At 45.1% G+C, this 13,049-nt stretch overlaps 1 protein-coding gene across 1 annotated transcript in view; it reads right to left on the bottom strand.

Moving 5' to 3' along the window:
* LOC117235434 (probable G-protein coupled receptor Mth-like 1) overlaps positions 1-13,049 on the bottom strand; it is a 153,662-nt gene that overhangs the window by 87,525 nt on the left and 53,088 nt on the right. The window contains exon 4 of the mRNA XM_033497446.1: positions 8,396-8,474. Coding sequence (XP_033353337.1) covers positions 8,396-8,474 — 79 coding nt within the window. The remainder of the gene's footprint in view (positions 1-8,395; positions 8,475-13,049) is intronic.

The raw sequence follows: 13,049 nt of genomic DNA, 5'->3' as shown, positions 1-13,049 counted from the left end.
TAATACTTGGCAATTTATCTACACCGCGCTCGAGGCATTCCTAATTGCCGTACATTAAAACGAGAACTCCCGTCTACAGTCTCAAGCAAGACTAGCTGACTACCAACGCTGGGTATCTCTGCCTCCGAAGTAATTAAGCCTGTAGAGAGAGGAGAGCCCGCGCGTCCATTGCACGCCGAGACCTCGTGAAAGGACCACGGAGACGAGGAGGAAGCACGACGAGCAAAGAAGCCGCACGACCAACAGAGCGAGCCAAGATTCGACGAAACTGCGAGCAACGAATACGACTCGCGACACGCGAACGAGTCGGAACGAGAGTCTCCGTTCAAAGGGTGCCACCGCTGCATCTCGTCTTCGATGTTTCTGAACGTCTCGAGTGATTCACTGGCCGGCTCACGGAACATCTATAATACACTCAGAGCTGGCTGACAGTCGGCGTAATAGATTGGCCTGGAAACTGCAACGGTAAACGCGCTGACGATTCGTCCTATCTTTACATGGACAGGTCGTTGACTAGGAGGGTAGAGCCAGAAAAAGATAGAGCTGGACGACGCGACGTTACATCGTCCGTGCCCGAGAACCGGTAGTCACGTTGACTTAATGCAATTTGCATGCATTATCTAACGCGTAACGAGCGTAGTGCCATGGACGAAGGAAAAGAAGAAGCAACGGACCAAGTCGTTAACCTCGCGAGCTCGCTGATCCCTGCCACAAGAGACAGGCAAGGAAATAGAGAAAGAGAGAGAAAGGGAGTCAAGACAGATGGAAATAGCAAAGAAACAACGAGTTGCCGTCAAAGTCGTTGCGACGGACGTCCGGTTACGCCTTCGACGTTTCGATTATCTTTTCCTCCGATTTCCTGCGAATCCGCTACACTTTCGATTTTCCTCGAGCTTCGTCGCTAGATTGCTCCCGTAACGAGTAATCTGCAGTAATGCTATTACCCACGGCTACTGTGTATCAAACGAGAGATTATATTTAGATTGGGCTCCAATCAGACATCACCGATTGCTTCTTCCTTTCCGCTCCTCGAATTATAACTTCGTTTCGAGACAGTTTCGCCGAGTCGACTTGATTTTCGCTTCATAGAGCTTTCACGCTTTACCTTTTGCTTCCGCGAGGTTCGTTTCATCCTCTGAAGTTCAGAAAGGGCGAAGAATAGCGATAAATTCATAGAAAATTATTTCGACCGTGTCTTAAGCTTCGCAAATTGTTCCTGTTTTATTTAAGATCTTCGACGAACTGCCGGATACCTCGGTGTCGGTTCGAATATACTCCATCGAGGCTGGCGATCGCGATTCCGTCGAATCCCGTGGTCCGTGCCAAGAAAATTTTTCCACGGGGATTAGTACGATCGCCATGGCGAACAGAAATAGGCGCGGTCCCGGCTACGCTGATGGATTATAAACACTTTCACCGCGAGTCCCCGTAGATCCTCGGTTTATACCTGGTTCACCTACTTTTAATTTTATTCCACATCGATCGAATCATGCTCTTTCGATAGACACGTCAATGGTAAGAGGAATTTTTCAATCACTTTTATATCGTCGCTTTTCTTTAATCTTTTGCTACTTCCGATTGTGATATTTCAAATAAACGACCGTGATCTAAATAAATGAAATACAAAATTCTCAAACTTTCCTTGTACCGCTGGTCATGTAAGTTCGAGATTATATCGTTTTTCCGAAATACTTTTTCCGATTACTCGAAGCATCTCCCACGGAATAAACTCGCAGAAATCTAATTTCATTTAATAATGGTACCAAAACAAAATACGTTAATGTGATACAATCTAATTATTTATAACCATAACTTCGATATCTTTACCGAAGGATCCTGAAACCTCCTTCAATTCCTACATTTCCCTACATTTTCCAGATACCCAAATAGATATTAACCAAAATATTTACCCCGTTACGTTTTTCTTTGGTTCGTTTTGGTTGCGTTGCCGTTAATTTCTGAATTTAGATTAAATGGTAGCGTTGTCTGATGTTTAACGCGATTGGCAATTAAACTCCACGTTTCAGCTCACCTGCTACGCGCAGGAGTACTGGCACGGAAGAGAATCAAAGTTGGTGAAAATAAATGTTCGCTTAATCCTACTATATTATCCAGAAGCGTCTTACCTCATTCGAAGAAGATGGAATAAAGTAAAACACGTATCTGTTGGCCGATGATCTTTCATTTCGTACTACAGAATACTACGCTTCAAAGCAACCCACAGACAAAACCGAGCTCCGTTCGGGAACCACGTGGACGCTGTCCTCGACACGGTCCGCCGCGCCGGCTGGTCCGGAGCAATATTTGAACTCGGTCGAGTCGAGAAGTGTCAACAGAGCAGGGGAAATGGACCGGTCCGGTGGTCGAACCAGCGGAGTATGTATACGAAACTTGCTCGGAGAACTCGACTCGCTGGATCAACGACTTTGCGTCGCTTCCAAGACGGCCACGAAGCTTCTCTTCTCTTCTCGTAGGCAGATGCAAGAGAAAGAGAAAGAGAGAGAGAGAGAGAGAGCTACAAGGTAAACCGACAGGGACAACCGCAAACGTGACGGTCAGCGAGATATCTTGTTGCCGTCACGTCCACAGTCTCGAGGAACTGAGGAACCCTCGAAGAAGTTTGCCGAATCGGGACCGGGAAGACTACGAACCTACTCGCCGGGTTAAACTAATTTGCTCGCGGCTGTAGAATCTGCTCTTCCGCTGAAAAGCCATCGAACTGGAAGTCTCTTCAAGATCCTCTGGTAATCCGTAGTGTTCGTGGGTGTTACGTGGACGAACGAAAGAAGAGGGCGTTTCGAGCAGCGCTTCCGGTGAGGACGCAAAGGGAGCCGCGGAGACCGTTTAATTCAATTAACTTAATCGGACGTCCCAGGGAATTGACCTAAACGGTTCGCCGAACGAGCTGACAATTTTCGAAACGGAGAGTTTGAACAATTCAGGAAAACGATTGCATTGGATTTGTAGAACTTTTTAAGCAGGAAAGTTAGCTTCTTTCTAGGTGTGAGTAATCCCTTTTCACGAACGATGACTGTAGGGGTTAACCTCGTCGTACGAAGAGAGAATTTTTGGTACGCGGACTTTGAAAGACACGGAACAATCGCTAAGCGACGTATTAGATCTCTGAAGTTTAGATATTTACAAAAATTCCGAAGTAGCAAAGATCAACTTCGTCATCGATTTGACGAAGGTTCGTACAATAAAAGACAGTCTGTTGGAAACAGTTGGAGGATAGCTACCAAGAACGATACGCGACAAAGATTGATTTTAAAACGACGCTTAAGAAAGACGTAAGTACAAACAACGAGTTGATACGAAATCTGATCATAATATAGGTTGAACGTACTTACATGTTCGTTACGAAATTCATCTAGAAACATGGTACAGCCAACATCGCGTGGATGTAGGTCACGCTCCTGTTGGCATCAACTTGACGCCCTAACAAATTGTCGATGAACGAGAATTAATCTATTTATAACCGACCGACTAGATCGCTTCTCTGTCGCTACCGAAGCACAGACTCGAGCCTTTCTCGGACGATATTATGAAAATTTCTTGGGATTTTTCAGACCCTCGACAGAGGGGGATGACACGAGGGCAATTGATTCGATCCACTGGTCAAGAGATCCGGTGACTGCAGAAAATGAGATAACGGAATTAATGAGCTACTGTGTTCGAGAACAGAAGGGACCTTAATCAAGCTTCGTTGGGATGCGCGCCACGACAGACCGGCCGGTGTTCTTGATCACGTCCCCGAAGCGTCTCCGAAACTCCCTTTTCCTCGTACTTTTTCGCCGCCATGCTTGCCAACTCTGCCGGTATCGCCTTCGGGCGACGGTGTTACACGCCCGACGCAAGTAAACTTTCTCGTTATGAAAACGAATCTTGGCAACGACCACTTCGCCGATTACAGATTCCGCTCGTTTCTATCAATTCACCATCTGCTCCGACTACTACGCTCCGGATCTTTGACCTAGCGCAAGATGAATCTATGCATATAGATCTCCATTGCCTCGAGCAATACTAACTTCGAAGTATACCAGACTTTGTATCGGGCCGATCTTATCATATAAAACGTAAGACGCTCTAATGCTTAGAACAGAACGTTCTAGTTTCTGTGATTCGAGAGACTATTGTCGGACTAATTCAATATATTCGATTAATATATTCTAGGGAATTCGATCGCAAAGTTATCATAAATCTCAAAGGGGTTTCGAAAATTATTCCCATTTCTATATTTCTACTTAAAAATCTTAGGACAGTTATTTGATCTCTGAGCGGGAGTGGAATTAATTCTTATTCGGGGTTAACTTGTACTTGCTATGTGTATAAATTTTGATATCAAAGCTCTTGTATGAATTCCAATCTAAAAGTATCTAAAGAACGAAAAAGAAAAGATCGTCGAAGGAAATATAGAAACGAAAATCATTCGACGTGCAAATTTTGTTAGGAATTTCCTCGCTATCTAGAATTTTGTGAATGCTATTAACTTGGCAGCGGGGGAGTACGATCTTGTGTAGCCAAAGAAGTGGAGTCCATGATGCAGCTATCGGGGACGAGATAAACGAAGTTAATGAGCCACTCTTCGAGAACAGTGGAGACCTTAACGACCGACACGAACGCGTACTTACACCGTCACAGGCTAATACACTTGACCACGAGCCTCAGACGACACATTCCGCCTTTGTTCTCCGTTCTGTCCTGTGCCTGCGGCCTGGTCGTTGCATTGTTTCGCAGGCAGGCATCGAGATTAGGCGTTTCTTCGTTGCTGACAATGACCGATCGTGCCGTAGCTCCAGTTCATAGACGAGTCTTTGCTTTTTCGCTCGACCGAATTCCATTAAGCCTTCGAAGGATATTTTCGATCTTCGTGACCAAACTCTCGAAGCGATCGAAACCGATTAGAAAAGCTTCTTTCAGAAATCTCTTTGATTTCTACCCTGAGAAGAGAAATTAACGTGGACGCAGCCAAGTATTTTCGCAACGAAAAATTTTCTGGCTTTCTTCCTGGAGAAATTTTTCTCCTGAAAATTCGCCAAATCTCCGAGAAGCTCGCGAACAAGCATAAAAGGACACTCTCATTGATTCTCGCAGGCGAATCATTCGACGAACCAGTTCGCTTCTAGAATGCAAATTCGTTTAGAGAAGGAACGCTCTCTCGTTGAGTGCACGCACCGCCGAGAGTCGAGAGCGCAACCAGCAACAGCAGAAGCATCGGCGGTAGCAAGGAATTGCGAGCGACGAGGTCAACCCTGTTAGAAGACTTCGTATATGTTCTCTTACATGAACGTCTATGTGCAACGACTGCACTGACCGTGGGAAGCTGCTAGATGTTAGGTAATTGAAGAATTTCTCGGAAAATAGGCGTACGCGCGACTAGTCGTAAGGAGCAAGTTCGAGGAGCTCACCTTTGGTGTAAGAAGCAAGCGTATTCAGACGCATCAAACCAGCTATCTCAGTCAGCAATTAAGCGCATAAATTTCCACGCGATGGAATCGTCTATTCGCTCGGGGTTATCGCGCTTGTACATTGTACTTAATTGTACTTGCTATTTCCTTATCACCGAATGCACCAACTGTATCTCTCAGAAGGATAAAACTTCGAATTCCCATTCTTTGGATATTTCCGCAGCGAAACATACGCGACAGTTTAAACAGCTTGTAGTAAGTTGAGAAATAACGAAATTCAAACGTAATCGATATCAAAGACAACACCAAGACCAAAGACTATTGAGCCAGTCTGTTCCAATCTGACCCAGTTCTATAATACGAACAGTTAGATTCGTATCTGCATTTATATTATTAAAATATTAAAAACTATGTTAGACCGTTATTCCGTGAATGTCTCTACGTTGAAATTTATGCACCGATTTAAAATACCAAAACCTGAGATTTCCTTATACGCTTGATTGCCTACGTAAGGATTAATGGACTTAAACCACTCAGGGGGTAATGAGTTGAGAAACAAAGAAATTCAGTCGATGGCCAATCTATAAGAGGTACCAGTCTATAGACTAGTCAGTGACGTAATCGTTCTCCAAGCAGCCTAGAGTCGTACCTTTTGCCGGCGTTGCTCAATGCGTCCAATTATGAAGACTCTCATAATACTGCTAATTAAATTCGATAAGTTATTTCCAGGTTGCGTCACTGTTTCTTCTGTGAAAAGCTCCTTTCGAATCTTTGTGAAACCTAAACGAAGCAAGCAAGTAGCGGCATGAAAGCAATGACCTTGCAGCGGGAGGAAAACTGTGGATGAAACGAGTTATCCGACAGGATGCATCGCGCTAAACGCGGCTGCACAGCGGTAAATGACACCGGGCTAATTTTCCGGCTGGAAAATCACGGAGCTGAGCAGCTAGCGTGAACGCAACGTGTCGGTGACACTTCAACAAGTGGATACAACGGGTTGCGCACGTGTCGCTGACACGTTTCGGCCGTGTGCATCCCACGCGAAAATCGCTGATAAAAGTACAACGCTCGGGGAACAGAGAAAAGTCGGAGTCATTGATGCGGATGCATCCAGTCGGAGCAGCTATTTTTTGAATCGTTTCGCGAATGCAGTGTACCGCGTAACACCGCGATGGTAGATCGGAGATAAGCCCGTAGTGAAATGTAGCTATTAACGTAAATTACAAATGAAATAACAGACTCTCCGAATTTAAACTCTCGAATTTCTTAATCTTCGAATCGTTGAAACTTTAAAACTGAAATTCTGAAGCTCCGCATTTTTTAAGCTGTAAATCCGCGAACGTTTAAATAACGATCGGCTACATAATTCTTCAAAACCGAATAATTTTTAATTATTGCGAAAAACCTCGACGACTTTGCAAAATTAGTAAACGATATCGCCGAAACCTGATCGAGAAATACGCGATCGATCGAACAAATCTCGCTAGTGAAGCGAAATATTTTACATGTTACAACTCGACAAGAGAGAAAGAAAAACCAAAGGAGAGATAAAAACGGAGAGAAACAATGGCACACGAGCAGCAAGACTTGGAAGACGAACGAAGAGACAAAAGAAGTTGAAGGCTGTCGAGAGAAAAAGGTGAGAAATGAGCCACTCGGCAGTATCGGAAGAAAAAAAAATTGACAAAATCGACGAACAAGAAGAAGAAGAAGAGGAAGAAGAAAAAGAAGAAGAAGAAGAGATGGACGGCCCGTTATAGCGACCGTGTTGCATCGCATTAACCAGTCGACCGAGTGATCTTGATCCCATCTCTCACCGCGACGACGCGACGGCCTGCTTCGTCCCCTTTCGATCCTTCGAGTCAAACGTGATCCGGCCACTAACGATCTGCTGCTGTTACTCCGGTGGAGATCATCGTTCTAACCACCTCAACGTTCGCACCCGCGTTCACGTTCGCTGTAACGCGTTCTCACCGCGAAACATACCGCCAGACGTAATTTCTCGCAGGTGCTGCGCGCGTTCTATCCGTTTCTCGCGGGTAAAGGTCAACCGCGAGTTCCATAGTCTGTTAGCGACCGTTATTACCGGATAATAACGAATTATGATAATTCGATAGGCGACATTAGCGTTGTTTAATGCAACGCATATTGGACGAAGAGGCTATGAGAACGTACAAAGTTACGGTTCATCGAACGTTCGGACTAATATCGCGTAACGATTATTTCCCGCGAGAATTTGCTTCAGTATAGTCACGAGAAAAAAGTAACGGCTCCAGAAACTGAGTTCGTTATCAAGCATATAGCTTTGTAATGGAATAATTCTCACTGTTCGATAGATTGACGAGGGATTTCGCCGCGAACGCGATGAATTATTTGCCAAGAGCGCGCTATAGATTGTGTAATTACGTGGCAATTGCATAATTGCGAGGTAACGAGTGGTGGCCTTCTGATCGAAGATGCGACACGAGGCAACGCGGCTAACGCGAAACTCGGCCAGGTCGATAACCTGCAACCCGGTGTTAATTAACGGCGTACGCACAAACCACCAGAGTTACTCTCTCTCTCTCTTCGGGACAGGGGCCTCGACATTCCCGTTACCAACCTCGTTTCGCTTCTGAAATTCTCTGCCAATTACGCTTCGCGAATTTTCATAATTTTTACCTCATCACCCTGTTCACGGGACTCGTCCACCAAACGGACGCTTAATTGCTACGTGACGGCTGTTCGTGTATTTCATTTTTAAAAAGTATATCTGAAACGTTTGCGTGGCGTGTGTAAAAACCAGCAGCTTTTCGAGCGGAGAAAAATTAAAAAAGAAAAAATAGGAAGAAGGTTCGATCAAATAAATCTTAACGCGGTACAGCCGTTTGATTCGAGAGCAGTCGCACGGAAGAGTACACACGCGGCGAAATCTTCCGCCACAGATCTATACCCATCTTCTTTCTTTGCACCCTATAGCTGATCAGACAAAAGGGAGCAAGACTCACCTGAACGTCCACCAGATGTTGAAGCACATCGTGTTCAGCCAGAAGAACGCAGCCAGGAAAAAGAAATGCGCCATGATTGCTGAAACAGAACGAGAAAAATGGACTTCGTTACAAACCTCTTTACCAATGGGTAAGGAGCTTAAAGCTGTTGCTTTTCTCGCTCCTGAGAGAATTATTTTTCCCACGGATAATGGACGGAGAATTTAATGGACACGAGATGTAAAAAGAAAATTGATCGACTCGTTGATGTTCCGCCATCGTGGAAATAAGAAAATGCAAATACAGTTTTTGTATTGCTGATTCAGCGTAATTTTATTCGCTATAGAACGAGCTGCAGTCACATAATAGCAATCAATTCGTTGAAACTTAATCACTCTGATTAATTGACCACGCTTGGCCTCCCGTGACTATGTATTTCAGTGGACAAAGTTATAATTAACGCGTTGATAATCGCTTTTCCCTCTATAATCTTACCGTTTAAATTCTTTTTACGATCAGAAATTTACATCTCGATGAATGACATTCGAAATTGCCATATTTAAAATCGTGCCACCTACAAATTCTCAGGACCCACGGAGATCTCTAATCAACGAGTCCGGTATAAGTACAAAAGATCTCATTGATCGCTCTTCCGTCCTTCCGACGCCTGTTCCCAGCTGACGGAACGCCAAAACCGTCGAAACAAAAGAAGACAGAGCTGATTCCCAGGTTCCGCGATGAACTCTCAAAGATTCATGAACGGGAAAGGGGCGGAGAGAGGTTCCAGTCTGTGGTATGTCGGGGGGCCTCGGACAAAGCTTCGGGGGAGAAAGACAGCTTTTGTAAAGATCCGTTTGAAAAGACGGCCGGTTGACTGGGAACGGTTTAGCGCACACCGGGCTAACACCGGTTGGACTGGATAAATTTTTCAAGCTGTCGTGCGCATTCGTTCTTAGAGATCGCGGCAGCGGATACAACGAGCGTGGAAATTCAGACCGCGGCTGGCCATTAATTTCTGAAAACGCAATCGCGAGCCACGCGTCTACAGAAAACACACGCGCATGGGGATCCTTTCGATCGAGCACACCCTTCGCTTACGAAGAGTAGGTGGCCTGTCACCCTTCGTCAAAAGAATAGTCGGTGGCGAGCAAAGAACTACAGTTTGTTCCACTAAAAGGTTAAGGCGCATTCGAAAGACGTCGAGGTTGGTCCGTTTGTAAACGTAGCCACGAGCCGCATGAATATCCGAAAACTCGATCGACGCGGGTTTAAATAATATGTACGGCGTGACAAAAAGGTTGGCGCGCTTGTTTGTTCGATGTAATAGGCTGATCAGGGGAGAATGGTTGGACAAATACGGGGCTGCTTGCACGTCTAAATTAATAGAATTGAATTGCCGTAGGTACATATTTAATCGTATCACGGTATTGTTACGCACGTTACATCGACTGTTTTCCACTATTCGCAGGATCATTGGTTCACCGGTGTTTTCCAATAAACGGAGGTTGTAACGCGATCGGCCGCTGTGCAAAGCAATCAGTTCGTGCGCTATGAATATACAAAAAGTATCGTAAAAACGTTCTTTCGTGCATTTATACCTTGCTTTCTACCATTTCCAACATCTTTCGCGTCTCGATAAATCGTATTATACTACGTGACTACTTGAAGGCATGGCTGAAAACAATTAAAGATAACCAGAGCCATTGCAGCTTCTTGAAAGCTTCTATTACAGTAACCTTGCTGCGTCTTTCCATCCAATCGTATTCTTTGATCCTTTATGAAATTTGTTAAGTTCGAAGCAGAAATGAAATCGTCGATTTTATTATACGCGTGGATACGAGATGTTACTGAAATATTGAGAAGCGAGAAAGTTCTGTATAAATCCGCGATTGACGTATTATCGATATATCGACTTTAAGACAGTCACCAGGAAGAAATGCAGACGCAGGGAACAGGTACAGAAATCGCAGTAATACGCAGAACGATCCTCTGATTGTTGCCAGTAGCGTGCCTTTAAATTTTTCGATAAATTCACGTATTTCGCTACCTGTTTTATCAACGTCTCTTGCATATCTTGACAGGATGTAGGAAAGAATCGTTCGAATATGCTTCATCATCTCGAATGGAAACACTACTCCGTAGAAGAAAAGCAATAGTCCCGTTCGCAATACTAACGGTATATTTGCTCGCGTCGGACCACTGTTATGTATCTCGCTCTGTACACATGTCACACCGACAAAGCGCGGAAACGTGTGTTCAAGGAATGCCGGTGACGCATGAGAAAGTTTTGTAACCGCTTCGCGATTTGCATTCACCCGTTATGCACCGTCGATCGCGAATATTTACGATTGCGATCTTTTCTCTTTTTCTCATGTGCAAGTACGTGGATAACTGTACGGTGGCAGGGGCATTTAACACGCGTTAACGCGAGATCGTTCCGTTCGGCGTAAAATGTGAGAAATCGATGTTACGAGAGCGAACACCTTCAAGGATGGCCTTGAACAATTGGTTTCGCTTACGTGAGCACGAACTTTGTAGGTTCGTATATGGAAGAGTCAGCGTTTAACGCGCGAGAGAATTAATTTCGATAACAGACGAAACAGATCTTTTTAAATATACCTTGGCTCGTACAAAAAGTTACTTCTACTGCAATAAAGCGCTGGAAAATTTTACTGCGCATTTAGCGATTACGTTTCATTCTTGTCCTATGTGTTAAAAAATAAATACATCGTATGGTGCAAACAAACTGACCTTTTACGAGCCATGCAAACACTGTTCTGGACAAAGTGTACGCACATACGTTTCTGCATGATTTAGATACTTTATCGTGTCACAAGAGCGTCGAAGAACCATAATCTAACAAGCGACGTTAGCAATATTATCTTTCTTCTCGTGTCGTTCAGGAAAACTCTTCTCGACGTTTAAAGTATCATACATTAAGCCGCACGTTGTACCTATGTAGGATAAATTAAAACCGTCTGAAGAATTCATGCGATAATACGACGTTTAAAGGCAATTTTCTTAAACACGAGTAATAGCCTCATCGCGTATTCCCCCGACTTTCGTTGGCAATTTCTTCACCGACTGGAAATCGATTCTCTGTAAAACTGTACGCACGCATTCGTCTACGCGGCTCGCCGCCAGCCCGCAAATTAGACGTGTCCTAAGGCGTTCGAGGTTGATTAACAAAGCAACGAATGACGCTTGTCGACGGATTACGCGATGTAGAAAAGCCGAGGAGAGGCAGCGGGGCGAGATGAAAGCGCGTCGAGGTGCGGAGGTTTCGAAACTCGACGATTTTCCATTGGTTCGAGGTTGCTCGAAGCAGGATTAACGGCTGCTACGTGGGAAAGTCCTCCGATAATTCTTCGTCGAGGCTTCCGCCGGCGGCGTTTATCGCCCGCCCGCCCGGAAATAATTAAATTTCCAAAACTACTACGCCTCGTTGCAATTACAACTCCGACGACATTTATTCGTGAACAGGCAACGACACACCCTGGCGCGCGTGGGTCCGGTCGGCTTAACCCGAAACCGTGCCCAACCGGTGCCGACGCCGCGCCATCCTTTTCGCTCTTCTTTCGAAATTTACGGCGACTGTTTCGCCGTTTGGACAGAGAGAAGACCGCGTCTCGCTGTTTGTTCCACGTTTCCATTCCTGTTTCCCATTTCGATCGACAAGGACGACGAGCGATTCCCGCCTCCAAGCAATCGTGCAAGTTTCTTTGTCGGAATTAGGACGGGGAAAGGGGAAGGAGAACAGAGAGGAAAGTGACAACGCTCGGAAGAAACGGCGCGATAGTTGGATCGAGAGTGCTCGAGAGTTTCGCGATATCGCGAGACCCCTTTGATATGGTAATGCAGTTGCACCGCGACCCAGGACGCGATCGAGCTTTTCCTTTCTTCGCGGCAACTTCGCATTCCGAATGGGATTGTTGAACGCCTCCCAGAGAGGAATCCGATTGAATCGCTGTTTGCGAGCACCGTGACGTGCTTCGTCAGGCTCTGATTAACAGCCTGACACGGTTTCCATTCGTATCCACTGAATGAAATTTTTCGGATCCAATGTTTTCCAGGTCGAACGTAAAATTTATCTACGAAGCGATCTACGTAAACACTTTCCTCGTTTTACTAATTATGGTTCGAATAAGGATGTTCATGCAAATGTATACTTTTATAAATGTAACTACGCAAATTGTATCTACGTAGAAGATTATTTTTACTAGATATATTACAACGAGTATTCTATGTTGGATATTTTATACTTTTTTTTTTGTAGATATTATGCTGCATTCTGTACAGCTTCGCCCATTTAAATTTCCCATAGGTGCATAAATATCCACAGTCTAATTAGCTAGCGAGCTAACAGAAGCGCGATAAAATTTCGAAAAATTGCCACCATCGACATTCACTCGGCTGTTGCAATGTCTTCCATTATCGTGGCGAGTAATTTGGCGCCGGTCGTTGAAATCGACCCCGCAGCGGCAGGCAACACCGGGACCAGGAAACGGGGAAATAACGAGTGACGTGAGAGAGAAAGAGGGCTTGGAAAGCGGTCGAGGGTTAATTTAAGTCAGGAGAACCGAAGGAACCGGGCCGGTTGCTGCGTTACGACCCCATGGCGCCGCGAGGGCGAGTGTCAAGGGTTGAAACGTCAGCTAGTTAAGAGCCTCGATTT

The sequence above is a fragment of the Bombus vosnesenskii genome, unplaced genomic scaffold, assembly GCF_011952255.1.
Source record: "Bombus vosnesenskii isolate JDL3184/JDL3185 unplaced genomic scaffold, Bvos_JDL3184-5_v1.1 scf7180000013316, whole genome shotgun sequence".
In the NCBI taxonomy this organism is placed as follows: Eukaryota; Metazoa; Arthropoda; class Insecta; order Hymenoptera; family Apidae; genus Bombus; species Bombus vosnesenskii.
This window is presented reverse-complemented; position numbering and strand designations above follow the sequence as displayed.